The 18560-nt window shown below is 47.3% G+C and overlaps 1 protein-coding gene across 1 annotated transcript in view; it reads right to left on the bottom strand.

Annotated features, from left to right (window-relative positions):
• Positions 1 to 292: 292 nt before the first annotated feature.
• LOC149332074 (uncharacterized) overlaps positions 293 to 18560 on the bottom strand; it is a 47851-nt gene continuing 29583 nt past the window's right edge. The window contains exons 8-11 of the mRNA XM_089557466.1: positions 12643 to 12757; positions 8515 to 8688; positions 6197 to 6316; positions 293 to 620 (exon numbers count right to left, since the gene is read on the bottom strand). Of these exons, the coding sequence (XP_089413592.1) occupies positions 477 to 620; positions 6197 to 6316; positions 8515 to 8688; positions 12643 to 12757 (553 nt within the window). The 3' untranslated portion in view covers positions 293 to 476. The remainder of the gene's footprint in view (positions 621 to 6196; positions 6317 to 8514; positions 8689 to 12642; positions 12758 to 18560) is intronic.

Genomic DNA, 18560 nt, shown 5'->3' on the forward strand with positions numbered 1-18560 from the left:
GGTGTCGCCCGTCCTGCGGACAGCGAGAGATCGTGTGGTTACATTTCATGCTGGGAGATATGTATTCGCATTAAACGGTGTAAAAGGCGAGTCGCTGCGAAGCAGCGACGGCTGATGAGCCGGAGAGCAACACCGCCCACACCTGGCGAAACTGTGACGGCCGTTTCTGTATATGGTGAGGTGTGAGCTAGGACACCTTACGCTCCTTCACTATATGCAATGCCTTCGTGGGAGAACAGCAGTGCTCGGAAACGAGTAATGCAACCAGTGACAAAAACACAGCGAAGCGGTGGCAGGATCGCTTTCTCAAGCACCTGGTGAGAAAAGAGAACGGGGAAATTTCGTTTAGTATGCTGAAGGTGTGCGTGTATGTCGTGTAAAAGACACCTTTCGCGCGAAGCTAGGCGCTTTCGGAGATACGTTTTGCTCTTGCCACATCCCGATCACATCCCTATCACATCCCGATCACATCCCGATCACGGGATCTTGAATTTGCTCTTGAGGTCCTCGATAATCTTGTACGGCGGGATCTTGCATGCGCCTGCCATGTCGATCATGTGCACGTCGTACACCAGCCACGCGAAGCGATGCCGCGGAGGAATGCTGTTGATGAAGTTCATCTGCGAATGGGAAAGCATGTCGAACATGAAAACAGCTCTTGCAACCGACGTTACGCACAGGATAGACTTTTTCCTGTTTTCTCACTTCCTTTGTATCCATGAATCTAAGTATTCCGCAGCACTTTTACGTAGCCTTCCTGCAAGCTCTGGGTAAGCAGCGCTTGTGCTGACATTTCAACTGAAGCAGATGCATTGAAGGGTGTGTGTTGGGGTTTTGTCATTATACAGAGCTTTTTTCTATATCAGATTAAGACGTTAATTATTACTCGCGGGCGACATAATTTCAAAGTTGTTAGCTTTTTGTAAGGAGGATACCAAGATTTCAGGAAAAAGTTAGCACCCTTCCATATGATGGAACACACAATTTCTTCCACGCTGTCATACCTATGTACACCCTCCCACTTTTTTAACCTGAACGCGCGAGCGTCGACTGCCCGGTGCAGCGGTGCCGAGGCGAAGCAGAGCGGAAATAGGGAGAGGGGACGAGCATGCGCGCCGATCATGTCGCTGCAGCTATCGTCGTCTGCTTGGCTGTTCTATTTCGTGCGAAGCAACTCCTGCGAAGCAATTTTTGTGGCCGAGTTCTGAGAGCGTTTGTTTCGTGTCCTATCTGATTCGTGTTTATGGCTCTGGGATGGTGCAAATGCGTAGCGTTCCAGGCACGACTCTAGACCCCTGTTGCATTTGCGGGTAGCGTCTCGAGAGCATTTGCTTTAAATAGCGAAGTTAAAGCGTCAATAGCGAGGGTCCTCTTCAGTCAGTTTTTTTTAAGCAACGATTGCAACTGGTTTCCTGGGCATGCTAAGCTGTTCCCAAATGTATGCTCTTTTCAGAATCACCCACGCTACATGCAGCGGATAAAATCAATCGCTCGCAGCTTCTTGGGTCTCCGATGCATAACAGCCGATGATGGTCAGGGGTTGGTTCGCGCTAATCAGAATAGCCTAGCAGACGACCTTTAGTCCAGCAGCACGAATTGTGGGCGTGCCGTTGCCCTCGCTCGCTTTCTCCTCTCCTTCTTATTCCGGCGCCGCAGCGCCGGGCAGTCGACGCCCGCGCGTTCAGGTTAAAAAAGTGGGAGGGTGTACACACCCTTACTTAACACTGCTTTTACGGAGTCTTTAAATGCCCCTTTTTCGCTCACAGCTATCAGATATCATTGCATAAGCAAACTGGCATATATTTTTGCATATTCAAGCGGCCATGCTTGTGAAACAAGCACAGCAAAGCCCGCACTGACTGCTTCCGTACCGTACCTACAGTAAAAGACGGTAGCGCGTCCATATCAACAATTTTCAGCGTTAACTTCGCGTGCCTCGCTTGATTTAAAAAACAAACTTTCCTAAACAAATTAAGTGCATATATATGGCCGGCTGCCCGGAAACCACCAAGTTGTTTCGGCTGCCAAACTAGCACAATATACTTTAGCAAATATCTTGTAGTAATCGGACCGTCAGCTAATCGGTCTGTAAATCATCAAGGCATCGCCTTTCTGAACCACACTACTGCTGCGCCGCTGTTGCGTATGAAACTACGCGGTGTAGTGTGCAATATATTGCGAGCCTTTCATTAGTTTCTCTTCCATTAACACCAGTGTAAATTTCCTGTGCACCACTGTACCATCCGCGACATGAATCCGCGACATCGTTGGGCTTGGTGGCTGTACCATGAAGCAGACCGCTAATCCGCTTCTGTTCATGATGAAGATGCTCGTAGCAGTCGTCACACACGCGCTGCTGCTCGCACTGGTTTCGGCTGGGCCATCGTCATCGACGGCACCTGACACACTGTCTATAGACCTTTTCAAAAAGGTTCATGGTGGCCGCCATATTGGGCACTGGGCTGTGCTTGTAGTACAGAAAAGAGTTGAGCCCAGAAAACTGGTTTTCCCGAAGGTCGTGAGCTAATCCGCTTCTGTTCATAATGCAGGTCAGTAAATGATACGCTTTACTTTCAAATAAAACTAGTAATCGCTGCCTGCTGTAGCTTCCGAGCACACAGTGGAGTGTTGATGTCGCTATTAAATGTTTAGAAACGATTCGTGCCTTGCTACTGTTGTCCGGGGAAATAGAAACAAATCCGGGTCCTGCCACTGCAGAGGCAGTGCTTGCTGAATTGAAGAAGTTGTCTTCTGATCAGGCTACAATAATCAGTTATGTCCAAAACATTAAACCAAGTTAAGAACTACCGAGAAAATTCAGAGGATTGCCGATTTAGAGAGCCACTACCCCAATCTGGTTACTTTGAAAACAGATGTAGAAAGCGCGCAACGCAAAGCAGAAAACACGACTCAGCTCTTGCAGGATGTGGAGACCTGATTTTATGACGCCGAGAACCGCTCACGAAGATGCAATTTGATTTTTTACTGCCTTTCCGATCCTACACATCCGAGATATGGGCCCCAAACGCTTTTTTTTTTTTATGAGACTGAGCAAACATCGGCACTGCACCGTCCCCAAACTTGTCCTCGTCCTAATCTTACGTTTTCGGCAATCTTTACTAACATAAGCAGTTTCATTCCAAAGCGAGAGCTCGTGTCAAACCTGGTGTTGTCATCTGATAGCAACCTGCTTATATGAACAGAAACGTGGCTAACAGATGAGATTAGAGTGATTGCGAGGTGCTTGCTGATCTACCAAATTTTTCTCTTTCGTTCAGATCATAAAAACGCACGTGGAGGAGGTGTTCTGATTCCGGCAAGCAACCACTTACCATTCAATGTTCTAAAAATTTCATCCGACAATGAATTAATTAATTTGACTCATCTATCGAGCAGCACCAAATTCTGTGCTGCTGAGTGTCTGCTACAGGCCGCCACACAACACCCCCCCCCCCCCCCCCCCCTGTTTGCCGCCAGCTAAATGCAACCTTATATAAATTAACCTCGCAGTATTGCAATGCTCACATTCTCCTTTTCAGGAATTTTAATTACCCAACTATTAACAGGCATAACCTGGTGCACTCCATCGATAATCGAGCTAATACAAAAGGATTTCTTGTTATCTGTTCGAATTTTAATCTTACCCAACTTGTACTAGATCATACGCGTGTAGTAAAGGACACTGCAAATATTCTATATTCAGTTTTAATGAGACATCCTGAAAGCCCCGCCGCGGTGGCTCATTGGTTACGGCGCTCGGCGGCGGATCCGAAAGACGCGGGTTCGATACCGGCCGCGGCGTCCGAATTTCGATGAAGGCGGAATTCCAGAGGCCCGTGTGCTGCGCGATGTCAGTGCACTTTAAAGAACCCCAGGTGGTCGAAATTTCCGGAGCCCTTCACTAAGGCGTCCCTCATAGTCTGAATTGCTTCGGGACATTAAACTCCAACAAACGAAACGAACGAGACATCCTGAAAGTTTGGTTTGGGTTTATTGGGGTTTAACGTCCCAAAGCGACTCAGGCTATGAGGGACGCCGTAGTGGAGGGCTCCGGAAATTTCGACCACCTAGAGTTCTTTAACGTGCACTGACATAGCAAAGAAATTCGACCGCCGCGGCCGGGACCGAACCCGCGTCTTTCGGGTCAGCAGCCGAGTGCCATAACCTCTGAGCCACCGCGGCGGCTCACATCCTGAAAGTTTCTCCTCCGTTTCTTTCTTTGCATGGAATTGGTGACCATTAAGTCATCCACACAGTCTTTAATTTCAATCCAATTCCGCGCCACAGTCAGGAAAAGACCACCCGGCTGTATGATAAAGGCAACTATAAAGCAATGAACAGCGAGCGGCACGCCATCTTTCCATCTTTTAAAGCAACTTTTCAAAGCAGACCTATCGAGGAAAACTGGCCGATATTTACACAAAATCCTAACTCCCTGGCAGATAAACTCATCCCGAAGACTGCTCTTCATGACAGTCGAAACCAGCCTTGGTTCACGAAGTCACTGAAAAAGCTCAAAAATAGAAAGTAACGCCTATTCCCCACAGCTAAAACCAATCTAGTACCTGCTAATGGGACAAATACTATGCCGCTGAGAGCTAGTATTTATCAGTAATCAAAAACGCTAGGCGATCTTTTTATCACGACGACTTGCCGAGAATTCTAAAACGTTTCACAAAAAAGTTCTGGCAAATTATAAACTCCAGCAATACGCGTTCAGTTACCCTCAGTAAAGATTCAGGAGAGCCATTCAGTAATACTGAATGCGCTAATATCTTTTCAATTGCTTTTTCCTCTGTTTTTGCCAGCGAGCCTGGTACGCCATAACCAGTTCTGCCTACTACCATTCCGCACACCATGCCTGTAACCAAGTGTTTCTGCAAAGTTTAGTTATTTGGGGCTGTATGCTAGCATCGATTTCTTCTAGAAACTGATTTTGAAATCTTCATTTGCACTGTAATGTTGTATATAATAGCATTAAAGTGTAGACAAAGATTTAAAAATCAGTTTCCAGAAGAAATAGTTGCTAGCATACACCAAATAACTAAAACACAACAAAAGTACTTCGGCACCAAATAAATTCCTCAAACGACACAAAATCTTCTTCTATGATTCTAGTCTACCGAAACGGCGTAATAGCTATCGTTCCCCGGCGTTAAAATCTCCGTATGTGTTGCAATGAGTGGGAACGTGAAAGAACCCAAGACCATCCACAATAGGGCGCTGTCGTAGGCGAAGTGCCGTTTCTAGGCGTTAAGCACTACATACCGCGTTACCGTTTCTTGGTTTTAAGAGAAAAAAGGCAGTGTTTTCTTCCAAGGGCTGTTTAAGTTCTTCGGGGCACATTTTTTGCTATGATAGTTGCCCATATTTGTAATTATGCTATGACCAAATTAAAGTAAAAAATGACTTGTTGACAATGGGTCTAGGAGGACAGGCCGTCGAAACATAAATGCGCAGAATATGACGTAATGATTGCATGTAAGTAGGTGGCACCGTCCCTTCCTCCAGATTCATGCTATAGGGAGTTGTTTGGATAAATTATAACTCCAGTAAAAGAGTGTGGACAAGTTGTGTTCTTTGGATAAAATTGCACCAAGCCCGCCTACTAGGAATCTCATGACATCGACTGGTAAAATGCAGCAATTTAATTCAAAGAGCGGAACTTGGCGACAAGCATTTGCTTTTTGTTATGATTCATTAAAACGACTCTAGATACCACGAACTGGAAAGAAGAGACGATGCCACGCATCTCTATGTGCGATCATTAAGCCATATTCTGCGCATGCAAGTTTCGACTGCGTGTCCTCCTAGCCTCATTGTGAACAACGAACGCGTACGGGTTCGAAATGTCGTTATTTACTTTTACTTAGTCAGTGGCCTGTTACACTTTCACTTCAACTAATCCCTGAGCAGACGAACTTTAGTCGAACCCTTGACTATGATATTAACACTGTCCTGTTCTTAAGGTCTTTCCTGAGGGAAAGACATCTCTGGGACGAATTTCGGGTCGGACACTAGGAATCAGAAATACACGATGCTTCTACTTTGCTTTGGAGGTGTCACACTTTTTTTTGTTTATGTGTGACATCGACTGTCATCGCTGCCGCAACGAGTCTCCAGCAAGCAAGTGCTGTGTAACCACACATCACAACACGCAACAACTGCCAGCCAGAACAGCTTCCCGTGCTCCCACCTTCGCCATGGCGGTTTTCGGAGTCTCCCACAACACGTAATCATTTTCAGAGCCCTTCACGACGGCGACGTTTGTGGACTCGTTCAACTCTCTCGTTTTGTCCTTGTCCGCGTAGCACGCCTGCAAGGATCAAGCTCGGGATGTGACATGCGTCGCCAAACAAAACACGGCAGTGAAAAACAACACCGGAGCATAACACGCGGCTAAAAAGAATTTTAGCGCACCGCGACCGTCCACTTCAACCGCCAAGCGGCAACAGCGCATGCGCTGTTGGCCCCGAACGGTTTTCCGCGCATGCGCTGATGATGGCAGGCAGTAAGCGCATGTGATTGCAGTATCCGATAGAGCTATGCCAAGACGCTCAAACATTACACAACCGGTGTTTTTGCACGCAAACTTGACTAAGAAAACTCTAAACTGAAAAGAGTAAAAAGCTAATAAGCTGGCCTCTAGCCAACTTTCTTTCGGGCAAGAAGACCGCTTACTAATTTTTTACTCCCATACAGCGGTGCTTACTGCGAAGGAGTGTCTTTAAACCTACACCGAGCTAAATACGTGCCTGCTTGCCCCCGCGAACTTTAAACTTTAGGACGCCAAGACGTTAGGCTCATTTCTAAATAATTTTTACGCTCAAAGGGAAGAACGCAGAGCTGCACAAGAGCTGACTACTTCGGCCGTACCCAAGCAGCACAAGTAATTCGCCGAATATTGGAAATGGGTGGCTTCACTGTGGTCCTTTGTAGGACCAGCTTTTGTCAATATATTTCCAATATTGAGTCGATTATCGGTGCCGCTTAGGTATGAGCTTTCAGGTAGCGAATGGTACTTCGGCTACTTGCGTCCTGTCATTTTGTACCTGCCAGTTTGGATTTCGACGAGTATTCTCGTAGCGTGAAAGGTCGCTTTGCAAGAAAGCTACACCATCGTTGTCTTGACACCATTACTGACGCGTCTCTAACGATCCAATATTTGCGTATGAGCATATGCCTCGCTTGTGCAATGGTTCCTTTCTATGTCACCAAATTAGTTTTACAATCCGAAACAATCACGGGAGCAAAACTTCGACCATACTGAGGCAACATTTCATTCGGTTGCTCTTCAAGTTTCCTAAGATTTCGGTTCTAAATCCATGAGATTGCATCTTTATATTTGGTCGGATCCTGAGTACAATGAGAGTATGCGTTGAAACATACACAACAATTCTGGACAAAAGCATTTTTCAATGGGAAAGAATTTATAATAAGGGACTAATTACTCATTGACGTCCACCCGAGCGCAGCCATATGGCTGCAAAGGAAAGCTATACAGCTTTCTCAGAAACTTCGTAGTTAAAGAAAAATTCGTCCTGGTCCGGGGTTCGAACCCGGGACCACCGCTACACCGGAGCAGTAGCTCTACCAATTGAGCTAACCGGGACGGCAAGCTTATGGTAGGGCGAGAGAGAATTGATCAATAACTCGAAGTGGGAACAGTGTTGACCAAATGTTTAGGGGAATCCCCCAAGGTGGAGTAGATTTGTAATAAGGGAGTAATTACTCATTGACGTCCACCCGAGCGCAGCCATATGGCTACAAAGGAAAGCTATACAGCTTTCTCAGAAACTTCGTAGTTACAAATCTTATTACAAATCTACTCCACCTTGGGGGATTCCCCTAAACATTTGGTCAACAAAGAATTTATTGACGCAATTTTTTTCATACACTGTAAGATTTCACTATAATATGTCCACCGATGTCAGGACAGCAGGCATGCATTTTTTTTTTTGCTATTAACGTTCTTTCTATCGTCAAAGGCGTTTCTCATTGGCTTTCAATGGTACGCTTCCCTGCTCGATGCGTCCGTTGGAAACATTACAAAAGAAAGATTTCGTTACATATCAGAAGAATGGACCATTGTATTCTATATTTCCATATTAGTACCTTACACTTTTTCAATATTCAGGAATGTTTGTTCAAGAATATTGGACATGGAAGTGATCACAAAATCAATGTTAACAAACTAAGCAAACGAGCTAATGTAGGACCGGGTCTGATTTGCAGATTTTCTTCGGAACGGTCTAAGAACGTGCTGGACGAAAGTTAATGGTTGCGACGAGGTCAGTTTTGGTGTCGTCAAATATAATACACAGCCACTGCGCCGAGTCAGTTTCGTTTCACTGCCACAGACTTCTTCACTATTGCGATTAACGTCATCGTAATCTTTAACATCATAGCCATCATTGTCCAGTTTTGCTGCGCATGGGAGGCAAATGATATGAAAACAAACCACTGAAAAGCAGAGGTTCATGAAGCACCGAAGAGGAAACAAGCGACGTTTACCACGTCAACAGGCACCAACGAAGGCTGACTGCATTCCTTGTAGAGCTGGAAGTTGTTCACGACGACCTTTGATTTTTGCCTGTACGCCAAGGCTCCAAGCTCCAGCGACACGCCAACGACAATGTGTGGAATCCAGAGTTCACGAGATTTTTTAACAAAATCTTTTACCGCTTCCTGCGTAGGGGCAAAAAAAAACAAAGATGAATGTGGCCTGAAATCTTTCAGAACTGAAATTCACTCGGCAGCAGTCAAGGCAATGCTGATGAATGATGAAACAGCGCCTGTGCGAGGGTGGTGCCCTCTGGGAGTGTAGGCGACAAGCGGCAGCGGCGCGACGCCATCTGTTGGAGCGCAGCTGAAGCGGTTGCTAGGCAACGACGACTCAAGGTCGTTTGGTAGCCGCACCGCCACGAGCATACGCGACGAGCCGAGCTGGGCTCCAGTAGTGTTGCTTTCGCAACAAAATCACAAAATATTCGGAAGCACAACATCTGAATTATTGAGATATGATTACCCTAGTATACAGAATGCACAATAACCCCACGTTTATACTCCGTCCCATAACTAACTTGCTACACTACCAAAGGCAGATACCTCCTCAGCCAATCAAGAGGGCGCTTTAAACGTTTTCCTCCGCTCCAAGTCGTCTTCGTGTTGTCTGCTATGATTACCCTAGTATACAGAACGCACAATATCCCCACGCTTATACTCCGTCCCATAGCTTACTTGCGACACTACCAAAGACACATACCTCCTCAGCCAATCAGGAGGGCGCTTTAAACGTTTTCCTCCGCTCCAAGTCGTCTTCGTGTTGTCTGCTCGCGGCGTGCACAGAATCGGTATAAAATCGACGCTATCAACGCACCATAAGTGAATGCACGCTTACGTATGCTGCACACAAGCATTTTGCGAAACATTACGCCATTTGTCATACTCGTACGTTTAGTTCAGCGTAAGCAAACATTGACACGATAGGTTGAGCGTAGTGGTACCATTTAGTTGTTAGAACGGAAAGTATTTTTGTCAACAAACCGACGGTATTCTTGAGGATTAGAAGCGGCAGAATCATCACTCCAAAAAAAATAAGGAAATTTATCCTTCATGCGTTTGGTTACGACAGACGATGTGAAGCAAAAGCCCGGTGCTCCATTGTGAACGTACTGAAAATGTCAGTAACGACGAGAAACTCAGTCCGAGGCGAAATTTTGTGATCAGAAGTTGTACAGCACAGAAGGGACGCGCATGGTTAACTCGGGAAGTATCGTAACTAACGCGAGCCTACGTTAAGGCTCGATGTGAAATAGCTTTCGCCGCATGTGCCCTTTAAGCAACTCTATCCCATATGGTGGTGGTGGTGGTGTAAAACATTTATTTATACTATATACAGAGGTATTGCTTGGACCGTGCCTGAAGGGCCCGGCCCTCACAATCACTAGGAGGGATCCCTAGTCCGGGACCCCTGTGGCCTCTGCGGCGGCCCGGGCTCTTGTCACCAGGGCTCGTTGGTCCTGGAGAGTTGAGCAGCCGAGCAGGGCAGCCTCCCAGTCCCCTCGGGTGGGGTGGGGTGGTGTGGGGTGGGGTGGGGTGGGGTGGGGTGGGGTGGGAAAGCAGGATTGGCAGGGCATGCCCACACCATGTGATACGTGTCCGCAAACACTTCCCCACAGTGTGGACACTCGCCCGAAAAGGCCATTGAAATGTTTGAGCACTGCCGGGCACAGTACCGTGTTGGTGCAGAGGCGAAGTAGCCAACGCTCCTCTGCCTTATTGAGGCCTTTACAGGGGGGTGGGTATCGGCCGTGAGCGTTTTGATACAGGAGAGAGATCTCCCGAAAAGTAATAGCCGGATTAAAATCAGTAGCCGGATCAGGCGGCGAGAGAGGCGATGCCCGGTGGTTAAGCGCGCGGGCGGTAGTGTCCGCTACCTTATTTCATCTGTCCCCGCATGTGCTGGGGCCCAGATGATGGTGCGCCGGGTTGGAAAATCCCGGTACTCACATCTGTGTAAAATTTGGAAAGCACGATCTGGAATTTGGCCCTGTTCAAAATTGCCGCAAGCTTCTCTTGAGTCGGTGATAATGACTCGGGACGCTGGATCCGCAGCTGCAAGTGCGATAGCAACTTCCTCCGCGAATGTAATGTTGGGAGCACGGAAGGTGAGGCCCTGAACTGGGTTGTTTTGGTGGACAACGGCAGCTGTGTACCAACCCCCATGGTGTGGACCTGCCGCGTCCGTGTAAAATACCCCTGGTCGAGCACCATACTGCTTGGAAATGGCCTCCGCTCGAGCGAGGCGGCGGCCAACATGGGCATATTTTGTCGTGTTTTTGGGGAGGGGGCGAACCTTAAGTGCGAAGCGCCAGGCCTCGGGCATGGATACCCGCTTCTCCTCTTGGGTTGCGTAATTGATGTGGAGGCGGGTCAGTAGGCGGCTACCCGCACGTGTTTTGCTTAACCGCAAGTATTGATTGCTGAGATGAGCCTCGCGCAGCTCCCCAAAGGTGTTCGTCATCCCCAGGCCGAGGAGACATATGCGCGTATGCCGATTACATATTGGAACTGCATTCCGCAGCGTCAGGACGGCGTCTGTCCACTCATCGCAGGTTTGGCAGTGCCGCGAGGAAGTGAAGGGTAGAATACATGGCACACAGAAAAAATCGCAATTGAAAATTGATTTTTGAGCACAGGAAATATCGCAGTGATTGTCTCACATCTCGGTGGACACCCGAACCGCACCGTAAGGAAATGGAGCAAGTTGGTACTGAAAGAACGAAAGGAAGAGGTGCCGTAGGGGAGGGCTCCGGAATAATTCTACGCGAACGTATTCGGGTCAAAGCTATCCCCAAGAACATGCAAGCGGGCCGTCACGACAACCGGAGGAGGGCCAGGGCGAAGACGTTAAGCAAAAAGTATCTAGGGGACGATAGTGTCGTGTATGTTGATGCGGCACATTATAGCATTACAGGCAAAGACGCTTTCGCTCTGAGCGCGGTGAGCATCTCCCGCAGGGTAGCGGCTACGGTGGTCACGGACCGAGTTGAAGACGCCGAAGATGCTGCAATAGCACTAGAGATCGTTAAGGAAGGCCCCAGCACAATTCTCAGCGACTCCAAAACGGCCCTTCGCATCTTCGCGAGGGGATGTATCTCCGCCACTGCATATAAAATTCTTCGTACGATGCCAAACTACAGCAAGGAAGTGGATCTGGTGTTGGCCCCAGCCCACGCGGGTGTTCCAGGGAACGAGGCCGCTCACCAGTATGCTCGAGGTTTTTTCAGCCGAGCCGGTGAGGGGGTCTCGGACCCTGATGTCCCAAGGGGTGAGACGCTAATTACATATCAGGCCATAACAAATGATTGCAGGGAGCTTAGAGCGAGCCTGCCTCACCCGCACGTTTCGCTCAGCCGCGAACAGGCTGAGCGGGAGATTGCCTGGGAGATTGTCGGCGTTGCAACAACGCAGGCAATCTCCCGCCTACGTACGCAAGATGCTTGGGGCGATTACTGCAGCGCACTTAAGCGATGTGCTTTGGGCTTTCCGCCCAGTGATCAAGGCTTCCGTATGGAAGCCGAAACGTCTTCGTCTTCATATTAAACAACAACCTTTTGGTCGGCGTTCCTTCTATTGAATTTATGAATCTTCTTCCCGACCAGACGAGTTTTCGTCGAACGTTAGATTTCAGAACTATGGCCTCTCGATGCTGCACTGCAATTTTAGTCAACCATTCCGCGCGCACAACCTTGCTTATTGCCTCCTGCGGTTTTAAACAGCTTTCGCGCTTTTGCTACCAGACAAATCTGTGCAGCTACAGCACCCAGCTCATTTTCCCTGACACATCAGGTCTGATGCACAGACGCGTCCCAGGCAGCCCACGTAATCGCCCCAGTATCGCAAATGGATGGTTTCACTTTGGGTCTTTGTTGGACGGAACATTTCCAATGCGTTTCCAATATTCGGTTGATTATCTGTGCTGCTCGCGGTGCTTTCAAATGTTTCACTCACTGACATTGCTCCGTTATGGAGTGAAGCGCGTTCGTGATTTTAGAAGGTTACATCTACACAACGTTTGCGTTCTAAGAGCCGCCCTCTTCGCTCACTATTAGCCCCCATTTTTACGATTGCACTCACGAACGAGGTGTAGTCTGCGTTCCAAGTTATGGCGGCCGGCGGGATCCCTACGCATTTGTCGTACACTGGTTGGCTATTGGTCGATGTTACAACGATCACTGTGTCCGTCTTGGAGCTGGAGAGGACGGAAAAAACAACCATTCACACAACCATTCCCAGAAAAACGCACTCGAGTGCCACTGTATGCAAAGAAGCAGGTCGAAACTAAGCTCTGAAACAGCAGAAACTTCAAGGTACGAAGTTCTTGCTGTAATAAATTCATTCATTCATACAGTGAAGAAAGATCTGGCGCCGTTGTTGGGGTGTGGTATTGGCAGTGATGCAGCTCTTGTTTTGGAGGGATCCCCGTGGAGCCTAAGCCATGAGGTGAACTAGACGAAACCTCACAGAATTGTGACTAGTGGGGACACCTTGGCGCTCAAAGAAACCTGCTTAAAACTCAGTCCTAGTAAAGCTTGAGTAGCCCCAGTATTCAACACTTTGTGCTGCACAGGAATGAAGTCCTTTTTTTTTCTTTTTAGTGTAAATGACTTTCGCTATGGCACAGTTGCGGTAAGGAATAAAAACCACCGCCTATACCCATTTCACGCTCCATATCTCCAGCTCTGTTGGTGTTTGCGCCTATATTACCCCAAATATCTGGCAAGTTCTTGCTGGCTCATGCTAATAACCAGGCCTCAGCGTGTTGAAAGTATCGAGACAGCCTCCATTTCAGTGATAAAATCTAGCACTATCAGTCTCCTGATGAACTAAATTGTCGCTAGTAATTAATTATAGGCGAAAAAGTCAATAAGCTGTCGAAATAATCACTGACGTCGATATTGTGGGGGAACATCAAAACAGCCTTGGATGTCGAAATAGTGGGAAACTGCGCAGCCAAGCTAGATGAAGCTTTGAAATCGATTAAACGGTGATTAATTAACTTTAACTCATCAAACATCAAATGAAAAAGGGGGGGGGGGGGGGGTAAGTAGTCTCTTTATTCCTCAAGTTCCTCTCAGAATGCAGCTGCGAAAAATAATTATAGTCTGCTCCTTGATCGAATTTGCTTAGTCCCATTTCTGCTTGCTTTATAGCCAACGAGTGGTTGCAAATTTTTAAGCTTATAGTAAAAGCCTTTAAGCTTGTCGTAAAAGCAATGTGAACAATAACTAACCCTTCCGTGAGTTTACCACAAATGAAAAAAAAAAGTGGTTGATTGCACAAGCGAAATATCAGCCATTTTGTGCTGTTGTCCGTAGGAGACGACAAAACAACAAAACTCGCTACCTTCTTGTGGCTGCTTCGAATACCATACGGAACAGGTTCGGAGCCTCTGACAAACTGTATACGCCGACGGCTAGCACGGTCTTCTTCGAGCTGTCTTTTCCGTAGAAATTTTTAAACTCCTGGAAAAAAAAAAGGCACAACGTTGGCGCTCAAAAACACTCAAATAAAGAAATTATAGAACTACAAATTAAAATCTTATTCACCAACAGAAAAAGAAGAAATATTTTAACACCTTGTTTTATAAAAGAGATGTTATTTTATTAAAACATGCCAAATTTTGTAATTTTTTGCAACACTCTTGTTTTGATGAGTGTGCGGTGCATTGGTAGGGCGGCTTTTGCAGGCCTTGTTTCAGTACCCGGCCACAGTGGCCGCGGGAGCTTACGAAGCAATTTCTTATCTCTAGCTGCCTGCAATGGCGCGCCTGAGAAATCGTGTAAATTAAGCTTGCCGTTCTCGAAATGACCCCTTTGAGAAGTTTTTGTCGTCCTTGCTCGTCGCTTATCTGTCACCGCTTGGTTAGATTTGCAGCCCGCTGCACCGCTGCAGCAGTTTTAATGGTTCTATCATTTCCTGGCGTGCGGCCAGTGCGAAACCTTTTCGCGTCGTTGTGTCGCGCTCGCACTGTTCGTTTGAAGCGCTTAGATCTTCATTTCAAGATGAGCTCGCGGCATGTGAAGAAACTTTGCACCGTGGCACATTGCGACAGCGTGGACTGTGCCGTCGGTGTCTTACTACACCGCTTCCCGCTGAACTTTCACAGGTGAGCTCTTGCCATTGTCGTCTGCTCTAGATATGCTTTTGTCGGGCTTTTCGCATCTCTTTCGTAGATGTGACTGTTTCATGCGTACTTGGTTTCATATTATCGGGGATATTTAAGTAAACCGCAGCGCACGCACTTGCAGTCATATGGTGTGCGAAAGAAGCCCACCTTTTGTCTTATTTAGAGTTAGTTTCCTGCAGCCGACTGTCACCAACGTGAACTCGATACCGGCTCTCAGGAGACACCACGTGCCTTCTACTGACCGCAAGACCAATTTAAAACCAAGTGTGCTGCCTAACAAGTCTGAGCATGACATTAATGGGTTATCCAACACCATGAAGCCAATTTCAGGATCCCCTCGCAACTGACAGTATCGAAACTCAACCACTTGTATGTGCGCCCCCTTGACGGTGTCTTAACTGAATTCGGTCAGCAGTCGTTATTGCCGTTCTACATATACATGACCATAATTTGGCTGCTTCGCGAAACTCATTTCGCTGCTTCGCTCTCGTCACTCTTTGAGCACAGAAAAGCAGCTAGCCGCGTGGTATCAAGCGAGCGTAACCTCACTCTGAGGCGCGGAGGCTTGGCGGGAGCATTTACTGCCACAGTTAAAAAATAATGTACTGCATTTAGGTGAAAGGATTTATGGCGTATTGACGTTTGGAGTGTATGGTATTCATTTGGGTGCAGTTGTATAGCGTGCACGCTGCATCATGTCCAGGTGCAAAAAGTGGATGCAGTTCTGCCGCAACCCTCAGCTTGGAGAAGAGGCCTTGCCACCTGCGAGACCTGAGGGTTTGTTCCAAGCACTTCGAACCGTTTGCGCATCTGCGGCCAGGATGGCTGCGTCACGATGCTGTGCCTACTCGAGGGAGAACTGGCTGTATTGAATGTCCTTGCACTTCACTGTAAACTGCACTTCATGTATGTTTCAGTTTCATTAAAATTGCTTAAAATTACACCGGTTAGCGACAAGAAGCAGGTCTCTAGGTTGTGCGCAGGCCCTATGTATGGTGTAATGCTCTAGCGTTGAGCGCGTTTGTTGATGCTAAAACTTGTTTTTATATTGCAGCGGATAATCTCCATAAAAACGACGTAGAGGAAGTGTCCGGTGTGTGCGCGCTTTCCGCTCGGGGCTCGCTGTGATCTGTGCCCTGTGCTCCGGTCGTCCTGATGCCGACATAGACTTCGGCCACGTAACAATATTATCATGCAGGTGTAAACATAGCTGCTATATTCTTTCAGTTGAAGAGATTAAATGTGAAGAGTAGTGCCACTGCTCTATGCCCCATATTTATCTTGGTGCGCCTATTTGATGTCATTTTTATCTCAATTGAAGTTGTCATAGCATGTTTTCTGTACGTTTAAATCTTCCAACTGGCAACATTTGTAGCACTTTAGGGCTTTTTCCTGCCTGCACTGGGCCATTGACATGATTAGCCAGCTTAAACAGTGCTACTGTTTGTGCTGCCTGTGACATGCGTTTTTGTTGGTGTGCGTTATCACTGTATTTGTGTGGTTGATGTAATAAACCATCAATATGGAAACGATACTTGCCGCACACTCTATGGTGAACTGTGCCCATGAACCAGTGCTTTGTGGATCATACCTTGCTATACTCAGAGCCCAAGTGCTTGCAAAGGTACTTTCACCAGTATTTGCGCTGCGAATTATGCATGCCTATCCTGTGTCTGGAAGAGTTGCTGCCTTTCTACGCTGCCTTCTTTGCAGCAACTTTCAGTGGGTTTCCAAATGCTCATAAATAAGGACATGACTAGCAGGAACTCGAGCACGTTTGACTGGCAAAGGTTGGCGCGCGGTGAAAGGCAACAACCTCCAAGGGACGCGGTCTAGAAAATGCGGATTCTACAAAATTATTGATTTATAATTCGATCGAAAAGCATACGTATACGTGACGTCATTTAACGTCACTGATACGAAGGTTGCCCCCCAAAATATAGGGGCGCTGGTGTAGACACTACAGCTGGGGTGCCCATGATCCGCCATTTTTTGGACCAATGTGCGTCTATGGAGCCTTTGCTACCATAATATATCTACCTTGGACGGGGCGTGTACGTCGTGAGACGGCGCATCTTCAAATTCCACCAAAACGTCCGCAAAAAGGTAACGTGTGAGGGAACGTCGGGAACGTAATACCGAAGCGAAGCGTTTGTAACGTGTTTCGCAACACAAGCGAAAGGAACACCAGTCACCGAACACTCGCCGCTGGAAACGTGCCGAGCAAGACATTTGAAACGTGCTTCACAATGGACGCCAAGCGAACCACAGTCGCCTGAATCGCGCGAGTCCCAGGTGAAGCAGAGAGAGGTGACAAGTATGGAACATGCGTCAGTGCTTTCGCATTTCACGGACGCTTGTCGCCGCATCGAACTCTAACGTTTTTCCACGTAGCAGCACGTGCGACGTTCAGGAGCGACACCGGCTTACAATCCCTGTGCAAGGTTAGCGGAGGAGCTGAATCAACGAGCTCTGCGTTGAGCGCTGGCCATTAGCACTTATTACTGCTCCCCTTAGTAGAGAGTTATAGCAAAGCACGTTCGGCAACCATAATCCGCGAGACGTAGCTTTCCTTCCGAGACGAGACTGCGCTTGCGTAGTATGCCCTGACGGCGCCAGATAGCGCCACGTACCCGTTAGCTGCGTGCGCGCCTGCCGCATCGCTACCAATCAGCGCGTGCGGAGTGGTGCCCCGCGGAAGCAGATCACAGTTGCAGATCCCGGATCGCGCTATGCCATAACTCTACATTGTATACAGAGTGTTTCACGTAACTTGAACCAAGGATTAAAAAAAGCGGTAAACCGCAGCCCGCTTAAACCAACGAGAACATGTTTGCCATCATGTGGCGCTCCTCAGAATACTTTTTATATTCCGCTTAACTAGTTAATTAACTAAGATGAATTATGCAAATTTTAAAATATTAATTTTAGTGCCAAGAGCGTTACGTTAGGCTGTAGAGCAGGTTTAGAAACAACCGATCTAGTTTATTCTAGCATCGTATCTCCTACGGGGTCCTTTTTTCCGGCATCTAAAGAAAGCCCGCCAAAGATGAAAAAATCCCACGTGACTTATAAACCGCTGAAAGAGCGGCGGCCGTTCACTTCGCCACGGTCAGCGAGCACGCTCCGTTTGATCGAAACGCCGTTGGGAGCGCTGCTTAGTAGCGCACGAGCGCAGTCACGTGGGATATTTTTCATATTTCGTGGGCTTTCTTTAGATGCCGGAAAAAAGGACCCCGTAGGAGATACGGTGCTAGTATAAACTAGATCGGTTGTTTCTAAACCTGCTCTACAGCCTAAGGTAACGCTCATGGAACTAAAATTAATATTTTAAAATTTGCATAATTCATCTTAGTTAATTAACTAGTTAAGCGGAATATAAAATATATTCTGAGGAGCGCCACATGATGGCAAACATGTTATCGTTGGTTTAAGCGGGCTGCGGTTTATCGCTTTTTTTAAATCCTTGTTTCAAGTTACGTGAAACACTCTGTATTTCTCCGCTATCCCCGCGATTATGAGTTTCTTAGGCAAGGCTGCACGGTTTTAAAACCTCCTCAAGCTAGGATCATGGAATGGAAGGGATGTGCCCGGTGATTCACCACAGCGATTCATGGTGTTTGCTGGAATTTTTTTTCTCCAGCTTTTCACATTAGGTCGGAAAGGATTACGAAAGCCGAGGGGCTTTTTAGCGATCTTTACAGTCCTTTCCAATCTGCTTCCAATGCGGCATCACGTGGCCTGATACCTTGAGTGCAATAGAATAATTGTATGAGTGTCCGTGTGTTGGGATGCCACTCGTCTACTCACGCGCTAACTAGACAAGATGACTGTTTTTCCTTCTTGAACAGTGTTCCATCAAGTC

This window comes from Amblyomma mixtum, chromosome 8 (genome assembly GCF_055824585.1).
Source record: "Amblyomma mixtum isolate Tamu chromosome 8, ASM5582458v1, whole genome shotgun sequence".
In the NCBI taxonomy this organism is placed as follows: domain Eukaryota; kingdom Metazoa; phylum Arthropoda; class Arachnida; order Ixodida; family Ixodidae; genus Amblyomma; species Amblyomma mixtum.